At 37.6% G+C, this 25,495-nt stretch overlaps 2 protein-coding genes across 2 annotated transcripts; one reads left to right on the top strand and one right to left on the bottom strand.

Moving 5' to 3' along the window:
• Window positions 1–17,220: 17,220 nt before the first annotated feature.
• LOC104429074 (hypothetical protein) lies at window positions 17,221–19,441 on the top strand. Its single transcript, XM_010042008.3, has 4 exons — window positions 17,221–17,354; window positions 17,431–17,642; window positions 18,210–18,358; window positions 19,083–19,441. Exons 2-4 carry the CDS (start codon window positions 17,510–17,512, stop codon window positions 19,158–19,160), a joined length of 360 nt encoding a protein of 119 aa, XP_010040310.2. The 5' UTR covers window positions 17,221–17,354; window positions 17,431–17,509; the 3' UTR covers window positions 19,161–19,441.
• Window positions 19,442–19,614: 173 nt separating this feature from the next.
• On the bottom strand, window positions 19,615–23,443 carry LOC104429387 (pentatricopeptide repeat-containing protein At1g09820). Its single transcript, XM_039314800.1, is given in 4 exon segments — window positions 19,615–19,912; window positions 19,991–20,964; window positions 21,276–22,063; window positions 22,065–23,443. Coding segments are annotated over 2 exon segments (1,881 nt in total). The 5' UTR covers window positions 23,400–23,443; the 3' UTR covers window positions 19,615–19,912; window positions 19,991–20,964; window positions 21,276–21,517.
• Window positions 23,444–25,495: the final 2,052 nt, after the last annotated feature.

Genomic DNA, 25,495 nt, shown 5'->3' with positions numbered 1-25,495 from the left:
CTCCCAATCTTAGGTTTGAGAGTTTTTCTCTCTAATTTAATTTTAGACTTAAGAGTTTTAATAAACGAGTACTTTACCTCCAATCTCAATGGTGTTCACAGTGGTTTCGATGTCAAATTTGTAGTCGTTTAACTTTGGATAGCTCGCTTTCACAGGTCTTATATTATAGGAGGCCCATGTCACCAACTAAAACGGACAAAACATGTACAGCCTTCGAAATTTAAAAAAATCACTTTGTTTTTTAAATATGTGTCCAACCATTCTTTCTTGAATTTAACGCATATTGACACGCCAATTCTCGTTCGTTTGATTTTAATTACGCATTTTAAACTTATTTATACTTTTTCAGTAAGAAAAACTCATTCATGTTTTATAAAAGTGTTTCGAGTATAAATAATGTATTTTCTATTACTCATTTCATATTACATATATTGTAATACATGTTTTTATTTTTAAAAATGACTTCAAAGCCAAACCAGGCTATTTCTCGCTTGAAAATCTCGGCCCGAAGGCCCAAACCCGCTCGGATGGAAAAAGTATTTATGATAAACTCGAAATTCTAGCCATGGCATTAGCCTCCAAAATCAGGCTAGTCTACGCTTTCGGGCTTCGGCTCTTTCTTCTTCCCTTCTTTTGAGCTGGGATTTATTTTTAGTTTAATTTTTTTGCAAAAATTTGGGTGTGTTTTGACAAAACTACCCTTGATTTGCTTAATAATGGGTACCTTGATAATTCGTTCAATTAAGTATCCTTCCATTATATGGCTCAACGTGGCCCCTTCTGACAAATAAAGTACCACGTCATCAAGCTTTTGCTGACTTGGCTTGTCCACTCACCGAAAAAAACTGCATTTTTGCTCTGTTTCTTATGTCTAATGTTCAATTCACTCATCAGTCAACAACCCGTTCAATGCGCCGGGGACCGTGTTTGTGATGTAGCCTTTGTGCCGCATCATTGTCCCGGCAAAACCATGACCTTAAAATTGAACCTGTGCTCGTCTTGTTCATTGCATTTCCATAAATTGGGATTACAAACTTACTTCGAAAATGAATTTTAATAAACTTCCATATTTCCTTCCGTGCTTTTTGTTCGACATGCAACCCTAATGCTACTTGCTGCCATGCCAGGTGTCGTCACTTGTCTAGCGATGGGCGCTGCACTGTCATTTGTTGCACTTGGTTCCATTGATCCTAGCATATGTGCCGACACCTCTCTTCCTCTTTAGGTATTGTTCACAAAAAAAAAAAAAGACAATTTTTGTAATTAACATGGTGTTGATTTGAGTGAGTATAAAACTCGGTGTTAAATTCAACTTGGTTATTAGTAATTTTTCCAATAACAAAAATAGTTGTTGATCACATGATAATTATGGATGACTAAGGAATACATATGTCGACATACGATAGTGTGATTGGTCAACAATTATCACTTAATGGATTGGGTAGGTGTTGAATATAGAGGAAAGGAAGAAAACGACCAAGTGGGAATGCGGATTGAAGATAAAGATACCAATTAAGGTTCAAGCCTGATGACACTCAAAGAGTTGTAACTGCTTGTTGGTAAGGTTGATGTGCAATTATAGAGCCTAAAAATACGAAGATGTGGTTGCAATCATCAATTAAAATATGAACTACTTACAAGCGGTTATACTTTGTAGTAGGCTATACAAAGCCATGTGTAATTGTTATGAGGACATAACTACCATCACAATAACTTATTTACTTTCATAATTTATCAATACTCACACTTCATTTTCTTGAAAATTTAATTATTCTCAATCATTATTATGCAATTCAATTTTTGTCGGAGTCACTGCTAGACCCGTTCAATAAAAAACGAAGGTCAACCTTTGTGAAATGTATTTCACCAATTTGGACATCTAGGTATTGCATTTTCTAGAAAATTTCATAATAAAATTTTTTGATCCCATCCGATTCGCTAAGACACCAGGAAAAGCAAATAGCGTTTCACAAAATTTCGGATCTAATAATCAAATCGGTACAATATGTACAATCTTATGAATATAAAAAATAAATAAATTACTCATGATGAATTATTAGATCCAAAAGTAATAAAGAATTAAGTGTACTAATTTGACAAAAAAAGTGTACTAAACAATTATTCAGTTAATTAAATCGTGATGATGGCATAGGTTGAAGTAGGCCCCAGTGAGATTATTCAGTGTACTAAAAAAAGTGTTCTTTTTTTTCTATTATTATTTTCAATAAAAACAAGTTGACCGTCCATTCTGTCATGGGGGTGTCGACATATTTGGAGGGGCAGCTTTGGACTTTGCTCGGGGCGACGGGGTTTGAAAAGATCGAGGGTCGTGTCCGCTCGGGATGAGTTCACGATGGCTTCATTCTGCAGCGCCTGATCTTGTCTCCGCCGGGCCCGTCTTTTATGGTTTTGCCCTTACTCGCTCTGTATCCCCCACGAACTGCCACTAGAACTCAATACGAGAGAGTGCTTTAAGAAAACAAAAAAAGAGAAAGAAGGGATAAAGTGCACTATAAATCTTATAACATGTCTTGAAAGTGCAAAAAAATCGTAAAATTTTAAAATGTACAATCGAAATTTAAAACTTTCAACAAATGCAATAAGCAAAATGACTTGATTTTATCAATTTAAGATTGCATTTTAAAAAAATATTTAGACACAATTACACTTTTGTGATAAATTTTAAGATTTGATTGTACATTTTAAAAATCTTATAACTTTTGTGATAAATTTTAAGATTTTCAATACACTTATATATATAATATATATAAATTCTTGCTCTTGCCTTGCCCTCCATTGGTCTAGCTGCAAAAATTTTTAAGCACCATCGAAGGTTGATCAAGCATCTGTTTTTGCGAATTATTTATTTTTTTCATTTGAAGGGGCACGACAATGGTTAAAAGAGCTTTAGTTAGCTTGATTTTGATATATGACCTTTTACTAACAAGAGACGGATGAATTTATTTGGAATCCAAGATAATACCGGCTGTTGCATACCACAAACAAAGGAACCTCTTTTTCTTTTTGCCGGACTTGATTAATCGAGAAGAAATCAAATAGGGTTTTATCCAATAAATAATTCTAGCGTTATAGTTTTTTTTTTTTTTTTAAATCTTGACTAATATTAGACACACATGAAGTTTTCGAATTGTATGATAGGAACTTTACAAAGTAAGGCCAGCCTTCGTTTCAAAGTTATCATCTCTCCCTCTATAAAGGTTGTATTCCTTGGATAAGCTATCAACAACAATAAAGCATAAAAAGTTTAAGCGGAGGAACGTTTTGCAAAAGAGCATATTTCACTATCTTTTCACGTGCCACTAGAGGAGCACCCCACATCTAGTTTGACAAAAGGGCATTTTGATAAATCCACCCCAAACCTAAATCGGCCCGTTCGCCGAGTTCTCTTGCTTGTTCACATGGCCGTCCTGTCAAATAAAGTGTCACGTCATCATGTTTTGCTGACTTGGCTTGTCCACTCACCGAAAATTCTTCATTTATGTCTCATATTATAATGTTCAATTCATTCATCATTCAACAGCCCGTCAAATGCAGGGAGGCGTGGGGTCTGAGACGTGGAAGGGGAATCGACTGCAATTCTAAAAGTCCATTTTGGTGGCCTGGGTGCTGCATCATCATCCTTGCAAAACCATGGCCTTAAAATTGAACCGATGCTCGTTTTGTCCATAGCATTTCCACAAATTTGGGATTACAAACTCAATTCAAGAATGGACTTTAATGAACTTCACATTTCTCCTTCCATGCTTTTTGTTTGACATGCCGCTCTTACGCTACTCGCCGCCACGCTGGGTATTGTCACTCGTTAGCGATGGGCGTTGTTATTTGTTGCACTTAGTGCCATCACTCTTGGGATATGTGCTGACAGCTTTGTCTCGCTCTTTAGATATTGTTTACACAAAAAAATGACCAGGTCCTTGTAATCAACAAATGCTGATTTGAGTGAGTAGAAAGCTTGGTGTTAAGTTTGATTTGGTTATTTGTAACTTACCGATAACAAAAATACTTTTCAATCACATGAAGATCATTGATGACCAAAGAACACACTCATCAACATACAATAATCATCGATCATTGATTATCACTTAATGAGTTGACTAATTGTTGAACACATAGGAAATAAAAAAAGAAAAAGAAAAAAAAAGGACAAATTAGGGATGCCGTTTGAAAACAAAGATACCAATTAAGGGTTAGGTCCATTGGCATTTGGGGAGTTGTAATCACCTAGGTAAGGTTGATATAGATAATGAAGCCTAAAAATATGAAGATGTAGTTGTAATTTATGAGCAAATATACTTTGTAGTAGACTATATAAAGCAGTGCGTAGTTGTAATGACAAAAACCCATTTATTTTCTCAGCTCATCAATTTTCAGTACTCGCATTTCTTTTCCTTCATATTTAATTGTTCCTTATCCTTGTTACACAATTCAATTCTTTTTTGAATCGCCACCAAACCCATTCAACAAAAAACCAAATATTAGCTTCTGGTGAAAGGTATTTTCATTGATTACGACAGATCTGACTGTTGTAGCGAAACAAATATTGAATGCAACTTTCATAGCTCGTGCATTGCGTTTTAAGATACTTTCTAATAAAATTTTGAGCCCATGTGATTCACTAATATTGTATAATGGTATATTTCTTTACCTTCATTGATTCATTGATTGTGACACGTCCGGCTTTCCTAGCAAAATAGGTACAATTCATACATTGCATTTTAGAATATTTTCTAATAAATTCTTGGGCCCATCCGATTCGCTAACATAGTATAATGATATACTTTTTACCTTTGTCCAGGAAAGCAAATAGGGTTTCACATACTTATTAAATCTAATAATCCAATTAACACCAATATACACAAACTTATGAATACAAGAAATAACAACACATGTAAAAATTTATTAAGTGCTATTTTAAGGAATTATAAGTCTACTAAAAATCATTCAGCTTTTACCAAAAAAAAAAAAAAATCATTCAGCTAACTTAATCGTGAGGACGGCACGTGCCAGGGAAGGGCAGGACATACCGCAATTTTTTTTTTTTTTTGGGGTCGTGCACGCCGCAATTTAAGTGTTCTTTTTATTTTTATTTATTATTACATAAAGAAAACAAATCGACCGTCCATTTTGTCATGGGAGTGTCGACATATTTCGCGGGGAACCGTTTGGACTTCGTTCATGGCACGGGACTTCAAAGATCCGAGGGCGGGTACCTGCTCGGATGAGTTCATGATGTCTTCATCCTCCAGCAACCCGAGTTTTGTCTCCGCGGGGCCCATTTTTTTTTTTACGGTTTTGCCCTCGCACTCCCTCCGTATTTCCCACGAGTTGCCACTGGAACTTGAAGATGAGGGCCTTTTTTTGGCAGAATCTTTCTTCACTCCTCTCGCCTTGTCCTCATCGGTTTGGCAGTAATTTTTTTTTTTATAGTGCTTTCGAAGCATTGTGTCGGATAATTCATGCGATTAATCGGGTGTTGATTTTTGTGAATTATTTATAGGAAACGCATCATTAGGTTAAGTTCGACTTAAATTGAAAATGATACAAAATTTTGAGGAGACTTGATAAACTCTCCTGTCGAAATGAAGGAACTTTTTTTTTTTTTTTGGATCTGAAAACTACCATTGATTATCATCAAAAGTTCTTTGACAGTAGCCCAAAAAAGGGGCATCAAAACATGGTAAGATTCACAAAAGTTGTGGACCGAATTAATCAAGAAAATAAAAGAGTATCTAAATGGTGGGCCTTGGCTACTTAATCGGTAACTTGATTAGTCATTCAATTGTAACATATCATGTATCGATGAATAAATTGGAATATGAAATTATACTATGAATATTAATATTTTAATTTTTTTGACTCGAACCTGATTGATCGGATCGAAGAAAACAAAATAGAGTTTTCATAATAAATAATTCTAAGCACGACAATAACATTTGATTTGAAGTTATAATCATCTCTCCCTCTATAAAGGTTACATATTCCGAGGATATCCTCTCAACGCTAGAGCATGAAAAGTTCAAGCGGAGCACTCAACGTCTCCCTCACCTTAGGTGATACACTTCTCTGTAGAAGGGGCATTTCCGTAAATCCATCCTTCGACATTATTCAGCTCCCCTCTCCTTACGTAAGCCCCCCCAAGACACTGTCCAATCCAACCCCAAACCTAGAGCTTCTCTCTCTCTTTCTCTCTCTCCTTAAAGTCTTTTGCCAATGCCGGCGACGAGGACGACCTGACAGAGGAGGAGGAAGCATGGCGAAGTTCTTTGGGGACGCGGCGTCGGTGCTGATGAAGGTGCTGATGAGGAAGAGCATCAGCCTGTACGCGGAGTTCTCTTACCTCTTCACCGACCTCGCCTCCCTCGTCGTGTCGGCTCTCCGGTTCTCCACCATCATGGCCAGGCAACCTTCTCCTTTCCCTCATCATCCTTCTCCATCTTCCACTTCTCCTTCTGCTGCTTCCGCCTCTACTTCTTCTGCCATAAGGTACTCTCCGATCCTGATGTCCATGGCCATCCGACACCGTGTGTACTGAGCTCGATCGATGCGGTTGACATTGTGCTGCTGGATCTTCCTTTTCTTGCCCTCTTGTCTTTTGGGGTTAGCTTACGTGGGGTGTTTGGAACTTGCCCATGATTCGTTCGTATGGCGATGAGGGGAATCTACGCAAGTCTCTGGTTTCCCAGGTGCAAAATGTTTGTTCTTCTTGATGATGGTGTGGTTCTTGTCGAGGCTGCTATTTGGTACGCCGGTTTGTGTTTATGATTATCGCTTGCGCTTGCGGATCTAACGGAGGGACTCGACCCGTCCCGGATCGCGATTTCGAGCCGCGGGACGGGTTTGAGATTTCGTTATGTACAGGATCCTGTAGGCTTGCGACCGATCTGCGATCTGTCTCGCAGATGATTAGGGAACTCGAATTCAACGAGTCGTTTTACTCGCTTGTGTGATGAGTCACTCCATGTATCAGAACATGTAATAATCAATAATTACTAATTTACTCTTTTTCTTTTTGACAATGTCCACAATGGTTTTTCCAATCATCGCGATTGTCTGAATTTATGAAATTAAGGTGGTTTTATTAGATTGTTGACACCCAAAAATGGCAAAGTGTTAGCCGACGAGCAGTGTTTGGTCGACAAGAGCAAGATTTGGTGTAAGAATTAAGGCAGTTGAGAAGATCGACAAGTCGATGTCCAGCACGATCGACAAGATTCTTCATCGAGAATTTAAGAATTGATCGATAACAACAGACTCTATTAGATTTTGACCAAGTTTAAGAGGACAATCGATGAACGGAGTGAAAAAATGATTGCTTTGCCGATTAAAAGGCAGGGGTGGCAAATTGACGCGAGTCTGTAACTATTAATAGTGGAGTCGATAATTTAGGTATTTGTAACTTCTTACAGATAAGTGTTGTTGATCGATGAAACCATGTGTGAATTTGTGATTGTTCAATAACCGTGTATATGTAAATGTTGATGGTGGGTTATAAACACTTTCAGTGTATATGTTGTAAATGTTCACTCAATCAATCTTAGAACATCCAATGTTCTTTATTTTCTATAATCCTTTAATTTGTAGCATTATTTACATTGCTGGCAACTATTGTTCCTGGTATTCTTACCATTAAGTTTCCAAGCATTTACTTTCCAGTCTAAACTCAATAAAAATGCATTCACAGCGTTTATCAATTCATTCAAATGCATCGTACTTAAGGATTTTTCCCTTTTCTAGCGAAACATATGAAAGTGCAGAACCTGTCTTTTACGATTTAGCTACGAGTCAACTGTTTGGCGAAATAGATGAAGGTGCAGAACCTGTCTTTTATGATTTTAGCTACTAGTCAACTGAGTCTTTAATGTTTAAAAAATGTTCAATCAAGTGATAAACTTGTCGCCAATAGATTTATAATGTTGGAAACTCGATGCGGCTTTCAAGCTCATTTGTGGCCAAGTGGTGTCAATGAAAGCTCAAGTCGGAAAGATGTGAGATATCCAGCGTCAAAACCCCATTAATAGTGAGTTTAGGATTTGATTATACATAACATTAAGTACTTATTCTCACTTATTCCCTAGAAGCATATGGATTCCATGATAAACCTTGCATCCGAGCCTTTGCTTGCCGGGAGAAAGGAAGTCCAGTGCACTTGCCGAATAAATAGGTTGGAGGAAGGCAACTCTAATGACGACTCGTTTCATTGAGGTCCATATTATCGTAATTTGTATATAGTGTCTCCTAACATACAATAACTTAGAAAGTTAAAGATCGCGAGTGAGCGTCGGTTCATATATGATGCAATGCCTACCAATTCCCTGAGAACTTGAAGGGCAACTCGAGAGAGGATACAAGCTCTCCCCCAAATAGTTTGGTTTCTTGAAGTAAACCCTAACCAAACTTCTTTTGACGAAACAACACAAGAAAAGGCCACCAAACAGATGCAATGTGAAACGAAAACGGCTGCTTCCTATAAAAAGTCAACATTATGTTCGTGCTCAACTGTATACATTTGATTCAAAACCCTCGTCCACAATCTCCGATTTCCGTCGGTCTGATGGGTAGTTGGATTTGATACCGTGCTGCTTTTCCGACACTTCACTAAGCAAGCTATTTCCTTCTTCTAGTTCACTCTAATTACAGGAACCTGTCACCACCTCCCTCCCTCCCACTTTTAAGTTTTGGCCTTTTTTTGTCCTTCTAACTTTTGGAGGGGAGAGATTTGTCTCCCTCCCCTCTCTATTGCTTTTCCTTTTATTTTCTTTTGTTTCTTTTCTTACTCTCCCAATCTAGATTTAGGTTTGGGATTTTGATCTCCCAATATTAGGTTTGAGGGTTTTTCTCTCTAATCTAATTTTAGATTTAAGAGTTTTAATAAATGAGTACTTTACCTCCAGTCTCAATGGTGTTCACAGCAGTTTTGGTGTCAAATTTATGCTCATTCAACTTTGGATGGCTTGCTTTCACAGGTCTTAGATCTAAGCTTGTACATGTTCATATTATCTTCATATGGTAATGTTGTTGGAGATGTCGAATCTCGGTGTTCACCATCGAAAGATAAAACTGTAATTATTGATAGAGATTCCAAGGTGTGCTCATTATTGATGATAATGTATGATTCAATGATCGGCCGTCGATCCTTCCATAAATATTCATGTTGTGTCCCCCTCCCTCTGTCTCTGTGTGCGCATGTGCTTCGATTGAAGACGGCAGTGACTGTGCTATGGTCGGCTAGAGGCCGACAGGCATTTGGTAGCCCTAGCCGGTGCTTGAGCGGAGTTGCCACAGTCGCTTTCCTCCTTAATTCTCTATTCGTCTGATTTTTAGCAATCTTGTAGGTTGAATTGACTCTCATAACGTACTCACAATAAATCCTACTTGTCGTAAATCAATCCTCTGCTGCTCAGGGCAAATCATCTCAATTACTTCTTCTGTCACATTTTCTTAGATCAGTTGTCCAATCCCTTCCAAGAAAATGCGGAATTCACATCGACGCACTCGAAGATATCTTGACAGCATTTCGATTTTTTTTTCCTAAGTTGTCTTGAAGTAGGTTTGTTATTTAAAATAACGTGACGAATTTCCAAGAGATACTTGAATAGGCGAGACAAGACGGGAGTTTGTTCTACAGGATCATTTAGTGAAATTTTTGTACTATGCGCTCCATAGGATGTCTTTCAGTAGAAAAAGGGAAAATAATTTCACGTAAGTGATTTTGTTTCTCTCTTAAATTGATTTTAATAAGCTTGATGGTACTTGTAACTCAAATCAGGTGTAAAGCACCTAACAAACTTAGTGTTAGTTTTGGTGGGGTTGTATAAGTGGATACCGTATTTGGTTGTCAAGACAAAATGTGAGATTGAGATAGGATATGAAAAGATAATAAAGGTGGAGGAATTCGTCACGTCAATTTATCTTGTTCAATAGGTAACTTACTTGGATAAAAATACAAAAAAAAAAAGAAAAATCCAAATAAATAACTTTTAAAATAGAAAACCCTTTCTCTGTTGTGGTCAAAGATCGACGGGACGACGACCTCCACATCAGGGTTGCCTGACCATTATGATCATCGTTGGGGTGGTGTCTCTTTCGACCGTCGTGAGACAAAATAAGATTGATTTGTGGGTGAAATGGGAACCACAAATCCCACAGGCGATTGGCAATTGTGGACGTTACCATCGTTATGAGGTGCGACCATTGCTCCGTGGTCCACTTAGTGGTCGTTGAAGCAAGACAGACCAACGCAGTGTCGAGATCCACCGAGATTTGGCCCCTACGCATTTGATGGAGAGCAAACCCTTTAGGCGGCCACCCGACGTTGGTCGCTCGAGAGTCTTGAATGCTACGCCATGGTCGCCGGAGGTCGGCCCCCATGATGCGGTAGTCGACAGTGGCGCCATGGGGTCTCTGTCGAGCAGTAATTAGGGTGACATGGAACCTTTTAACTTTTTTTTTTTAACTAATAATATGTTTTATGCTTTCTATTTTATTTTTAAGAAATTCACAAAGTTAGAAAAGAGAGGTTAATATCACGAAAAACCACAGCTTGATACACATACACGTGATAAATTTACTACAAACTAATTTTTTTAACTATAAAAAATACAAAACTAATATACCTTTGATAAATTTACCATAAACTGGTATCTCTATTAGTTTCCGTTAGATTTCATTATCAAATTATTGAGTTAAAAAACACATGATAGTTGACTTGTGTACCGGTTTGAGATTTTATATCAATTTTGTATTTTTTGTTATATTAATCCAATTTAATTGAGGGTAAATTTGTCACAAATGTATCGATTTACGATTTTTTGTGTTTATTTGAAGTAAATTTGTCACAAGTAATTAGTTTGGAGTAAATTTGTCACAAATATATCTGTTTAGATTGTGTTTGGTTGATCGGATAAAAACTAGAATATGATATGTTTTATCCTATCCCATGTTTGGTAGCTGTTTGGGATATGATAAGGTAGGATATAGAAGGGATATAACCCGGATAAAAAAATCCGAGGGGGAGGGTGGGATAAGGTCGGGTAGAATTTCTTTTATCCGAAACATAAAACCCTACGCTTTTTTTCTTTCTCCGCCATTCACCGACCCCAACTCCTTTGTTTCCAAAGTATTGATGTAAAAGCTTCTCCTCGATAGCTCTTTGATTTGCATCGAAATTTTACGAAAGCGACAAATTTTGCGAAGGTAAATAATCTCTCTCTAATGTTGACTTCTAAAATAGCCATAAGGTTAGTTGTGGATTGTTTTACTGTTTCATCTATGTTTCAGCTTACGTAGGTCAGAATTGTAGTTTTATTGGCTTTTTTGCTGGTTGATTGGAGATCGTGTTATTGGAAGTGAAATTTTAATAGCCCATCTATTTTAGCATTTGGCGTGGCACAAGGTGGGCACGTCGACAGGGCAGGGCGGGGATGGTCTTTAGTTGGAGCTTTGATAAGCAGTACGACTTGCCCCTGCATACATTTTTTACATTATTTCCATGCAAAGGCCTTCTTTTCCAGAATTGTTATTATGCGTTTGTGGCAAAGAGCTATGGTGGAGAGATTTTTTATTATATCCCTGCTCTGCGATGTGAAAGAGATTTTTTTTATAATGTTCAAAGCTGTATATAGGCCCCAATTTACTGTTGTGATGTATGGGTGTGGACATGCCCTGGCCATAGATTGGTGCTTCTTCCTTGGTGTTTTGAGATTGAATTTGCATTCGACTTCTATTAGTCCGGTGTATCAAATTTTGTTTTATCTATAAGCACATGATGGCATTCATTGAGACAAAGCTATTGTGCAATCTACTACAGTGATGTATAGATGTAGACATGCCCAGCTATAGATTGTCTCGCCCCTGGCTTTTTAAAGTTTAAACCTGCATATAGGTGCTGTCTAGCAAGGCCAACACCATCGAATATTTTATAGGCATGTGCTCATGATGAAAGGATGTTACGGTATTTGATGTGGCTCCTCATTCCCTCAGAAAACTTGATTGTTTGCTTGCTTGCTTTTGGTTGTCACAAATTTGGTTTAATAATACCTTCTGGTTCTTTGATGAATGACCAAAAACTGCTCTCTTCTTGGTAGTTTTGAGTCTATAGATTTATAAAGGCCTTTTTGTTTTTGTGCAATATATTCGATATCTTCAATGTCCCTAAAAATTATATGTCCTTTCTAATCTTTTGAAAAACAGCCGAAACAAATCCATGAGATCAAGGATTTTCTCCTTACTGCAAAGAGGAAGGATAACTTCCTTGAAATTTGCTGATTTGAAAAAAAGATACTTTATATATTTTTTATTATCTAACCTATTAATTTGTACTTGTCTAATGTTATTTTTTTTTTCTCATTAGAAATGCATCACAATGATAGAGAGGTAATTTTCACCATTCTTATATTAGAGGAGATGAGCCTCCAAATGTTGCTTTTGTGTATGATGTATATGCTAGTAGTGTCCACTGCTGCTAAAAAGCACTACCGCAAGCATATATTGAAGGATCAAACATTTATTAGAATCCAAGCTTGTTTAGATCACCTTGACCGCCTCATTAAGAGCAATGACTTGAATTGTGTGGAACAACTTAGGATGGATAGACGTACATTTACTCTACTATGCAAGTTGGCACGTACAATTGGTGGGTTAAAAGAAGATGAACTTGTGACTATAGAAGAACCAATGGCCATGTTTCTACATATACTTGCCCATCATGTGAAAAATCAAGTCATCAAGTTCAGATTTATGAGGTTTGGGGAGAAAATAAGTAGGTGTTTTAACTTAGTTTTAAATGCGGTGATAAGAATGCATAGTATGCTCCTTGTCTCACCTGAACCAGTTCCAGAGGAATCTGTCGACAATAGATGGAAGTGGTTTAAGGTATGTTTGTTATGCTATTTCATGGACTAATTTAATACTTTAAAGAGAATGTTATTTTATTAATTTTATGTTTCTAGGGTTGCTTAGGAGCATTAGATGGCACATATATAAGGGTACGTGTTCCAGAGGTTGATAAACCGAGGTACCGAAATAGAAAGGGTGAGGTTGCGTCCAATGTATTAGGAGTTTGCTCATGTGACATGAGATTCATTTATGTTTTACCTAGATGGGAAGGCTCAGCAGTGGATTCTATAGTGCTTTGAGATGCTTTAGTTTAACCCAATGGTTTGAAGATCCCTGTTGGTAAGATAAGCCTTTATCAATATATTGCATTCTATGTATTGTAGGTTTTAAAGGTTGTAAGACAATTAATAATATCATAATTTGTTAATAGGTAATTATTATCTTGTAGATGCTGGATACACAAATGGGAAGGGCTTTCTTGCTCCTTATAAAGGTACTTGATACCATCTATTTGAGTGGATAGAAGGTTGTACACCAAATTCACCCAAGGAGCACTTCAACATGAAGTGTTCTCAAGCTAGAAATGTCATAGAAAGATGCTTCGATCTACTTAAGTTATGGTGGGCTATTCTTAGGAGTCCATCTTTTTATCCAATTAGAACGCAAGGTTGAATAATCATAGCTTGTTGCCTTATGCATAACTTGATAAGAAGAGAAATGGCTATTGATCCAATCGAGGCACAATTAGATGAAGTTGCCACCACTATTGAAGATGTGGAAACAATTGATGTTGTTGAGCCGTCGGATCATTGGACAACATGGATGCAAAATTTGGCAGTACAAATGTTTAATGAGTGGAATGCAAGTCAGGACATGGAGGAGTTGTATGATTTTATATTATTTAAAAAAATCATTTGTTTTCCATTGTTGCAAGACTTGCGTTATAAGATGTTTTTTTATTTTATTTTTTCCATTTCTATTAGACATGTGTAATATGGTTCTGGTTTGTCATTATTGAGACATATATTTCCTATATAATGTTTGAATTATGACTTTATCATTTTAAATTTGAAGTACTATGCTGTCTCTATTATTAAATTTTCTCTACCACGTTATCTTCCATCATTAAATTTTCTAAAATTGCAATGAGATGTTTAGGAATGGAAGATAGTGATTTCAATCAAACTCAAAAAAGGGGAACAAAGAGAGACCGACGTGTATGGACAATAGTGCACTTCTAAATGGTCTTGAAGAATTAGTTATGCGAGGAATGAAAGCCAATAACAGCTTCAAGTGTGTTACATGATTACATTAGAGAAGTGGTTTGAAAAAAAAAGTTCCCTTGTTCTAGCATCAAGGGTAATCCTCACATAGAGTCGAAAATGAAAAACTTGAAAAAGTTGTATAATCAGATATATGACTTGAGGAATCAAAGCGGCTTTGGGTGGGACCATGAAAAGCATTGTGTTGATATTCATTCTAAGGATAGTTGGCAAAAATATTGCAAGGTTGGTGTCACTTCTTCTCATTTATCTTCTTTATTAATTGTTTCATTTTTAACAAAATAATATATTTTCTTTGTAGACCTATCCATTAGCTGCTTCTTTGAGAGGGAAGTCCTTTCCTCAATATGATCGACTAGCAGCCATATTTGGAAAAGACCGTGCCAAGGGAAATATCAGTGAAGACCTTCAGAAGCTCATGCAGCTGTAGATCATGAGGAATGTGAAAATCATGATAATGTGGCAACCACGGTGTAAGTCAAAACTTACCGCCACTATCATCTTCTCAAACACAAAATGTTTCTGATTCTTCAAGAAGAAAAAGGGCTAAAACAAGTGACAAATGGACTGCTGGCTTAGTTGAGATAGCATGAACTTTTGGCTTATTCTTGGAAAAAGCTAACGAGAGAATGGAGATGATTGCTAGCCGCATCGAACATGCTAAGGATTTGGATAATGACAAGCGAAAAATAAATGAGGAGCTTCTTCAAATGTTTTTAGGTATTATGGATAGAATAAAATTATGTAGAAAAATTGTGAGGGATCTTGAGAATATTCATCTATTTTTGAGATTTCAAGGAGACAATAGGAAAGCATTAGTGGAATTACTTCTCCAAGAGATGAGAGAAGAGAATGAGTGATGATTGGGAGTGATGGATCGCAGTGAATGAAGTCGTATAAGATTAGCACTTTAAGCTTTGTTCCAAATTGGACACCGATCTTAGAGTCTTATATTTGATGTTTGTGATTTTAGTTATATTAAGTTGTTTCTGAGTTTGTAGGAGATACGTTTTCTCTCCCTACTTTTTCTTTTTTCTTCTTCTTTTTTTTTTAAAGGTTTTTTGGGTCTAGCTATAAGCTTTAATGTTATCTTTTTGGACCTTTCGGTTGTAGTCCTGACCGCAAAGAGGTGAATATGACTCGAAACTTTATCTCTGTGTTGATTACCAAGAAAACCATTATCTATAATATTCTTTGCCTCTGTCTTTTATTTTCCTAGATAGTTTCTTTGTCTCTTTGGTAGAAAACCTAGCCACAAACTTAAAAGGAGCCTTAAGTCAAGACAGTCTGCATCTACTGCTTTATATGGACATTAACATGGGTTTACTTTGGTCAAAATGCAGTTGGCCGATACTCAACAAATGTAATGTATTTTATAAATGCGAATTGTTCAGAGATTGATCGTTAACATGATTAACTGTCATTACATTCTCATGATAGCTGGAAAAAAAAGGGAACGAACTTCGGACTTTATGCTTTGTTCTAATTGGGCATTTGTTTGATTTGGTATTGGACCCGTAACAAAATGGAAACAAATGAAAAACTTGTAAGAGAGAAAAATAATTCCTGTTTCAAAGTGAATATATTGAAATTGAGGTTATTCTAAAAAGGTTTGATGTTGAAGGGGATAACCAAAAGATTATTTTAAAGGAACAAAAAGATTATTACAATGTGTAATCATAAAATTCGATGAGAATCTGTCAATTTGAAAAAGATATATTGTTTTGGATGATTTTGTGAATATTAAACCTGCAAATTTGTACTTGCCTAATGTTATTGTTTTTAAAATATCCAACTTTAAATCCGTAGTTCACCAAACGATAGATTGGATAAGATATGAGAATATCCGATTTTAAATTTGTAGTTCACCAAACTGTATATTGGATAGGATATGATGATATCCAACTCTAAATCCGTAGTTATCAAATAGTGGATGAGATATGAAGAAATTAATGGATTTCTTATCATATTCTATCAAGTCCTATCATGTTTAGAAATCCACACGACCAAACGTGACCTTAGAGTTTTTGTTGGTTATTTGGAGTAAATTGCCACGAACATATTAATTTGGGGTTTTTGATGGTTAAAATTTTTAGTTTGAGGTAATTTTGTCATATGTATATTAGTTTGGGGTTTTTTGTGATAGTAATTAGGGGTGAGCATAATCCGAATGGGTGGTTTTTACCTTGGAATCGAAACCGGCCATTAAGGATTGGTTTCAAAAATTGAAATCGAGGTCCACCCATTGATTCCATGGATTCACTTGGGGTCTGGTTCCTGTCTCTAAGTGGGTCCATGGAATTGATCCCCAACCTCTACAAAACTTGTCCGATCTTATATTTGGATTGAATTGTGAGATATTGATTTCGAATAATGATTGAAAATTATAAGACAACACGAATAGATAATACTCGCTATCTAAAAACTTGATTTCTTCAAAGATCGTTGTGTGGTCCTCTTAATGTTTCCCGGCACCAGAAACATGTGGAGAATTAAACTCCACATTAAAAGTCCGGACTTCTAGAGAAGTTAAAATGTTAATAGCTTGATTCATCTTTTTCAACATCAACTTAATTTAATCATGGAAATGGTTAAGGGGAGACCTAACTATACTCTTAAAAGAAGCGGTTGGCTTTTATGAACATCTCCAATTGGTTCTCCCCTTACTTTATGTTTGTTTATTTTATTTTGGTTGATAAAGCAAGTTCATAGAATATTAGAATAAAAAAAAGTAAGGGTTTAATCCTATCATACACCCAAGAGACAAAATGTAGTCAATAATATCTAATTAGTCGAAAAAATATAAATAATTAAATAAATGAGATGGAGTTTTTTTTTTAAAATGTATATATATCGGTCTAATCCTAATGAATGCACAGATGGTTTCACGCATACCGTAACTCACTGGTTGCATTAAGTTTGAATCAGAAATTGGACTGACCCCACGGGAACTATCAATTTTGGTGGGCGGCCTCCGGTTCTATTGCATACCTCTAATATTAACCCGAATAGAAAAGGCACTCAAAATTATATTAGGGTACTTACCCATTAAAAAAAAAAAAAGAGCCTTTTATTGGGGGCACCCAATGAATCAAATGCGACCATCGATAGCGAAACCCAGCATTTCTCACCTATCGCGCGTCTTCCCTACTCTCTCCCGGACGACCGTGCGCCGCCGCCGGGGCAAGTTCCGCCGCCGCAGCGCCGCTTGCTCCGGTAACTCTCTCTCTCTCGCCTGCTTTCTCGCTCTATGCCGTCGGCCTGAGTTGCTGATCTGGTTTCGGATTCGCAGTGCTGCAAGAAGCGAGGACCGAGAGGCTTTCCTCCCCGTTTCACGGCCGTGCGAGGCGTTTTCCCTTTCGCAGCCGGCGATGGCGATGGTTCTGCGGCGAGTCCTTCTCAACGGGAGGGCAATTTCGTCGACCGGTGCCTCGCCGATTGCGCAATCGGATTCGTTCGCTCCTGCATTTTCCAGATTCTTCTCCAAGCCCGCTCCATATGCGGGTAGGTTAAATTTCGGTTTTTACTTGCTGCGTAATTGTAGTAGTAGACAGGGCTGCTGAGCGAAGCGTTTGGAGGGCAAAAGGTTTGTTTTTTTCGTCGGGCCAGCTAGCTGAATCAGGCAGAAAAATATGTGCTTTGAGATGGGTTATTGAATTGTAGCGTGTTTGGAGCTAAGTAACTTATGATGGGTCTGTTTGTGATGATGGGTAGATGAGCTTATTAATCACAGTGACAAAAGAAATGCGCTTTGGGCCGTGGTGGTTGTGCTGTGTAATTCTTGCCGTGCAGTTTATAGTGTATGTTAGCTAAAGAGGCCGTGAATAGCACAACGAGTTGATTCTGATGCACTTAGTTTTAGTCTTGGCGATGAGATGTCCTGCCATTGCTGTGTAGCTGTAGGTTTGGGGGAGGATTGGTATTGTTTTCACTTTATGTTGGAGTGCATGACAGGCAATGCTCTAGAAATCTTCATTTGGTTGAAGCAAAAGTTTGTAATCGTGCGAATTTGACCGCGAGTTGGAGGCCTAACGAGATGTCTTTTTTTTTTTTTTTGCATTGTTTGTGCAGTGAAGGTTGGGATTCCGGAGTTTTTGCAGGGTATTGGCAGAGGGGTTGAAGCCCATGTTGCCAAGCTCGAGTCTGAGATTGGTGACTTCAACAGGTTACTTGTTTCCCGCACACTTAAGCTCAAGAAGCTCGGCATCCCTTGCAAACATGTAAATTGTCTTTCCCCTGGGTCATTGCTCATTTGTCTTTCTAACACCACCCTCTCTTTTATATCCAAAAGTGCGGACATGGCACTTCTCAATATTTGCCCTTCATATGACCTTGAGTTGTTTTGCTGGTAGAAGATGATATTCTGGCATGTTTTATGCACTAATGATCTGAAGTTATTGAGTAGATGAAGTATTGAATAGGTTCATAGTCTTGCTCTAAAGTCCCACCATATATAGTTCCTTCATCTGCAAGACTGGAACTAATTTGTTTTGTATATTTTGCTTTGATTGGCTACTCTTTTTGATATAGGGATATTGAAGGAAAAAAAATTTCTACAGTGACTATGATCTATTGAATAGGCTAAATATGTTTGTGTTATTTTCATAATGGTGAGGAGCCAAACATCTATTGTATTTGTGAGGCATGCTTTGAACATATATTGATAGATGAAATTGAACTTTTCAACACCATTGAAAACTGGCACATCTAAAACTTATCCTTTTACCTATTGTAGTTGATCGAAAATTGTCTGAGCTCATTGTCAAGTGTGCATGCAGTAGTAACCTTATTGGCATAAATTTTTTTTATCTAAGATTAAGAAGTGGAATAGCTGTTCCATCCACTGAGGTCTGTCATTGGGTTGATCTCAAATGACATTAATTTGACCACTTTCTTTTCACTTTCTCTGTGAAGAGGTCCCTAAGTTCTTGTTCGGTTTTGCAGAGGAAGCTGATATTGAAGTACACCCACAAATACAGGGTCGGACTATGGAGACCTAGAGCTGCACCCATGAAAGCTTAAGAGCGGTTCTGCCCAAAAATTGCTGTAGTTGGCAACTGCCGAAGAGCTCTCCCCGTTAGAAATGATATGAGTTAACTTCTATTTTTGTGGACAGCTTCTTTGTAGTTCAGTTCAGATTAAATTGTATTTTGTTTACTGCCTTCTAGTTCAGGAAACAATCAGTTTAAGACTGTTCAAGCAACATTCATCTGCCAAGTTTTACTGTGGTGTAGATTATGTAATCAGTCGAGGAAATTGATGTTTTGTTGGGGGAAAGAAATAGTCGCCTTTGTTGTGTTCCATGTCCTAGTGCGATTAAGAATCATTTATCCATTCATCCCTGATATATGTCTGCATATTGCCTTATTTGGAACAAAGATCATTTAGGGCAAAATCAACAAACAAGAAAGAAATTCAAACAGGTGCATGTCAAAGCATATAGGCAACATCATCTAGCTCCATGAACTAAACCCAATGAAGATCAAAGATTGAATCTTGAACCAAAAAGAAAAAGGACAACCTTAAGAGTAATTAGTTAAAGCACAACGATAGTTGTCACAATATCTTATACACAACTGCCGAGAAGTCTTCCCAAACATTGTTCATAAGTACTATGATAGGATTAATAACTTCTCTATCCTTTGATCTTCAAGGAAGGTCAGAATATATATGACGACAGTTGGGCAAAAAAATGCACATCAAGGCTTCCTCACAAGTTGAGTGCAAGCTCATCCATGTTGCTCCTCCAAGCTGCTATAGTCTATTATTTTTATCTGATGAGCCAGAAAGACGACATTGTGAGTTCAGACGTTCCAAGCAAGGAGGATGAAACTTAGTAGAGATTTGCATACTTTCAAAATGGCCAGAGCTAGTCATCTTGAACTTCGGTTGCCAAGGTTATGGTGATCCTTACATTTGGTAAAGGTCTTTGCAGCAAAAGCAATTCGTTTTATCCTCCCTTTTTGTCTGCACCAGCGGAGGGGGAACCTCTTTTGCAGACTCACATTTTAAGTACCTGGTAGTCCTGGTGCGCATGATTATAGATGAACTATTTCAAAAAGGTAAGGAGAAAAGAGATTAACTAGAGAACTCAATCAGGAAAAGAGAAGATTAATTGAAAACCAGAAAGATGATTAAAGAACATATTGTCATCTGCGTCACAGCGTGGACAACACAAACACTGATTAGAAACTCAAGGTACTATGTAATGAATAACTGAAGAGCTACAGAATGCAACAACAGAACCTGACACAGAAGCGCATGCCAAAAGATTGCCCATGCTAATTCACTTCACTAGTCACCATGCCTATGAGATCACTTAGAGATTGATTACATACAATCTTGCCGAAGCAAAGTCTCATGAACCCAAGAAAAACTTCATGTTCAAAGGAACCTATACTTCATCCAGAAAACTGTTAAACTAATCACTATCTACTCTCTAGATAGAAACAACAAATTTGAAATATAACTTCCTTTTTCACTGTTCTTCTGGATGTAATATCATGCATTTTTAATCTCCACAGTGTATTTAACTTCAATGTCTCCCAATCAGAGCAACAATTTATGCCTTCGCAAATTAAAGGTCACAAATGATGGGTTTACCAGATTCCATAGTCAAATTAAAAAAGAACATTACTAAAAATTATCTCCAATCAATCTTTAAAGTTAAAACTGTGGACGAACTCACAGACCTGGACTTTCCCCATGGCAGGTGCAGTCAAACAATCCACATATTTCTGGGTCACATCAAAATCACTCAAACAAGCCTCATAAACCTGAGCTGGAATTTTATCCTTGTTGGGCTCAATTCTCTTAGGAAACCTTGCTGCAGCAAGTGAATAGAAAATGACGATAGGATACACATCTCAACAGAAAAAAAGGAGAAAAGGACAGCATTCTTCCTCATCCATTTCTATGTTATCTTTCTTCAAGTTACTGGAGAGAACTTGTGAGCAGTTGATTCATACACATTTGTGATGTCTATGGCTTATGGAACTCTCCATAAGAAGCATATTCTAAGCTAGCCACAGAGTATTCACAAAGGGGTCTCTTGAATGACCTTTTCTCTATTTCAAAGCGAGTGTAATAAGAAGACAATAACACAAAATGCACTGACATGGGATAGTCTCTGCTTACCGGTAAAATCTCCACGAGCAAATTTGATATCCTGAAGTAAATGCAAAAACAACCATCTTAACTTATTGGAGGGGATGATTTTGAACCTCCAGTGCATTAGCCATGCCAAGATGACAGTTCTGTGAATTCTTGCTCTCCCATGGTTCATCTAACTGCTTCCTTGGCACAATAGCTTGTGAAATCCCACCAGACACAGGCAATATGAAACAAAAATGGCTGTCTCCTTCAAGTATTGTGATTGGTCAGCCCGAAACATTATACATGTGCCCATCTATATCTGGTACAAAGCCCTTATCTAACATCTCCTCTCTAATTATATCATAGGTAGTTCGATTTGGCACCATGCCTCTCTCCAACATTTCATTAAGCAGGCTATTTGCATTTTCTAGTTTTCCCTGCTTGCAGAAACCCTTAATCAACACGTTAAATGTAGCAATATTTGCTCGCAACCCTTCTTTCTGCATTAGTTCCCTAACCTTCACTGCTGCTCTGAGATTCCCTTCTGTGCAATATCCATCCATTAGAGTATCATAAGTCACATGATTGGGACTCAAACCAATTTTAACCATACGATCCAAGAGCCTATGTGCCTTTCTAGACTCTCTCTTCTTGCACAATGAACCAATTAATATGTTATACGTGACCACATTGGGCTTTAAGCTGTTATCCTTCATCTCCCCAAACAGTTTCTCAGCCTTATCCATTTTCCCTTCTCTGCATAGACCAGTAATCAAACTATTATATGTTAAAATATCAGGGAGAACACCCTTGCTCGCCATTGAAGCATGGAATCAAGAATGCTTCTTCAATTTTTCCACTGTTACAGCAAGCATCAATTAGAATGTTGAATGTGACCACATTGGGAACCAACCCTTCTTTCTCAATGACATCAAGCATCTCTTTAGCTTCCTTAAACATACCATTCTTCCCAAACCCATGTATGAGCACATTATAGGTGATAATGTTTGGTTTCAAACCAGAACTCAACATTTGATCTCGCAAGCTAACAGCCTTACTAATCTCCCCACTATTACAGTGCCCATTGATCAAAGAATTATACGTGACAAGATTAGGTTTCAATCCTTGCCTCTGCATTTCCTCGAATACCTTAACTGCAGCTACCATATTTTCGTCCTTGCAATATCCATCCATGAGAATATTGTATGTAATCTCATTAGGGCGGATTTTGCTCTCGATCATCTCCTTTAGAGTTGCATCTGCCTTATACATTCTGGTCAATCCCCCGCTTTTACAGTGTCCATCAATGAGGGCATTGTAAGTGACCACGTTCGGGGATACCCCGCAAGCCTTCATGTCTTCGACCACGTCACGAGCCTTGTTCAATTTCCGAGCTTTACACAAGCCCGATATCAACGTATTGAAACTCACCACATTGAGCTTAATCCTCCCCCTGATCATCTCTTTATAAACCCACTCCAAATCCCCAACCGCCCCCTCGTTCGCCAAATTACTCATCAATGGGTTACAAGAAACAACCGACAGCTTATACCCATAATCACCAGCCCGCTTAAATGCCTCAAAACCCATCTGGGTCTTCCCATTCTTCGCATATGCCCACACCAACATGTCAACGATGATCGACCCATTGCAGAACCCGCCGCCACAATTCGATATGGAGTGAAATATCGAAGAAACCGTGTCCCCATCGCTCACCCTCACGAATTCATCCAAGAAAGACCTCACCTTCGGGTACTTCTTGGCATCCGCCAGCGAGTGCGCGAGCCTGAAAGTGAGCTCAAGCGGGTGGGAGAGCCCTAGCTCGTCCCGGGACCATCTGAAGTACCTGAGAGCGAGATCCGGGTCGGACCCGGAATCGAGAAATTGTCGGAGGATCGCGGCGGGGTCGGAGCCCGAGCCCCGGAGGCGTGCCTTGAGCTCCGAGTAGTGCTGCTTCGACACCAGCTCCGTCAGGGTCGGCACGTCGACGAGGGAGCGCGAGGAGCAGAGCGAACGGAGGGCAGGCTTGTCTCCCGGGAAAAGCGGGAGGGGAAGCGTCGTCGTCGTCGTCGTCGAGGGGAGAGAGAGGAAGGAGCCGATGCGGACGACCTTTCCCGGAGGGAAGCGCATGAACCTGGCGAGCGAGTTGAAGGTGATGGAGTTCATGAAAGTGGAGGGAGAGAGAGAGAGAGAGTTTCCCGGCAATTGAATGGCCTTCAGCCGGGCTTTGTATAGTCTTATTTTCAAATCAATATATTCTAGTCACAAATTTTTATTTACCAGTTTTCGAAAAATTAGATTAATATAATGAAAAACTACAAATGGGACAAATTGAAGGTAAAACCTCAAATTGGTATGTCCCTGACTGAACTGTATAAATTCGGTGTTTGATTTATTTCCTTGTTTTGTTTATTTTATTACGTTTTATTGTTGTTCTTCGTAACAAATTTTTCCTTTGATGTCCTCACACAAAATTAAATTGTGAACCTCATCAAAAATTAGGCTTCTTGATTGAGAAAGATTACTTAGCAATAATGGTAGTATTTAACTATCATGTGATAAGGATGATAGATCAATGCATATATCTTGTCATCAAAATCAATCTTCATCAAACTTAACAAATGATTATATTGACAGCTGAGCGACTTATGTACCTACACCCATTTCTAAGTAAAATAAACTTGAATCAAATAGATCTTATGGTTCACAAATACAAATTCAATGACAAAGTTCTTGTCTTTCATGATATTAAACACGAGGTTGCATAACAACTTCAGCTAAATGCTTGTTTATCCAGCATATACTAATAAGCTTGCTACTTTGGCTTCTCCTTGGATAAGGATAAGTGTAAATTCTTTGGAATAGATAATTTTCAATTTGCATTTTGCAAAAACTAAAATTTTCCCATCAAGTTTGTCTATTTTCACTTTCTTTCTTCTGTTGCAATCTATTTATCATAAGTCAATCGAGCCTAACTTTGATACTAAATATTACGACAAGTAAGAGATTGAACAAGATAATAGACATAATAAGAAAGTAAATTGGGCATTTGATTTGATATGATTTGACAAGTAAGAGATTGAACAAGATAATAAACATAATAAGAAAGTAAATTGGGCATTTGATATACATGATTTGATCAGTGTAACCCACTCCATGGGTAGAGCAGTATATGATTCCACCATAAATTAATTGATAAAACGGATATTCTCAATATTTTCCATGTCCTAATTACACTAAACAATTTCATAGTTTTTAGCCTCACATAATTTCTTACAAGGTCATTGATTTGAAAACACTCATCAAGGTACCATTTGAGTGTTGTAGATTGTTTTGAACTATTTTATGCTAAGATGAGATCACCAATGTATACTATTGTCGCTAGAAAAGTACCATAATGAGAATATATGAACAACAAGTAATATGCTATTGATTGATCAAAACTACAATCCACAATGCATTAGAGAATTTTGAAAACTACTTTTAAGATGCCTGTTGAAGACCAAATGAGGACTTTTCTAGTCAATATACAAGATTCGAGCCTATTGTCGTAAAACTTCCTCATTCAAGTCGTCATGTAGAAATGCACTGTTGATGTACTGATGCAACTTTCAATTACAAGCCAATGCAACTACAAAAGGATGCTGTACAATGACTAATTTGATAAGATTGATAATATTATTGGTAAACCATCAAAAGACACCGAAATAACATGATTATGATTAAGATGAGATAGGTATAATTTGATTTGTAATATTGATTATGGTAAATATAATTTGATTCATTATTCTAATTTAATAAATTGATCCAACAAAGTTCCATACCGCATGGATCTTCGACTCTTCTTAAGTTGGGGACAATAGAATGAGGGGGAATATTTTTCTCTGAACTTTGATACTTGAATCGTTAACGGTAAAAGATGGATTCTTGAACTCCATGCCTTAGATCTTGTCGATAAAATCAAAGTTCCAAGAGGACAAGTCTTCTTACGTTGGGGACAATCCAAAGGCTCTTAATAAAGACTCTTGATCCACATTCAAAACAAGAAGATAAGGGTTAGGGTCATAGAGCGACGATGTAAAGATGATCACGAGACCACATTGTCTCATAAAGGGATATAACAAGAAAACGGTGCCACAAGAAAAACAATATGATCACAACTATAATGCTTCATCGCACAAGGCCATGATCTCTTGTATATAAGTCGCTCACGACCTCTCTTGTTGAGCACAAGAGTGTGAAGCAGTACAGAATCTTACAAA

The sequence above is a fragment of the Eucalyptus grandis genome, chromosome 1, assembly GCF_016545825.1.
Source record: "Eucalyptus grandis isolate ANBG69807.140 chromosome 1, ASM1654582v1, whole genome shotgun sequence".
NCBI classification, from domain to species: domain Eukaryota; kingdom Viridiplantae; phylum Streptophyta; class Magnoliopsida; order Myrtales; family Myrtaceae; genus Eucalyptus; species Eucalyptus grandis.
This window is presented reverse-complemented; position numbering and strand designations above follow the sequence as displayed.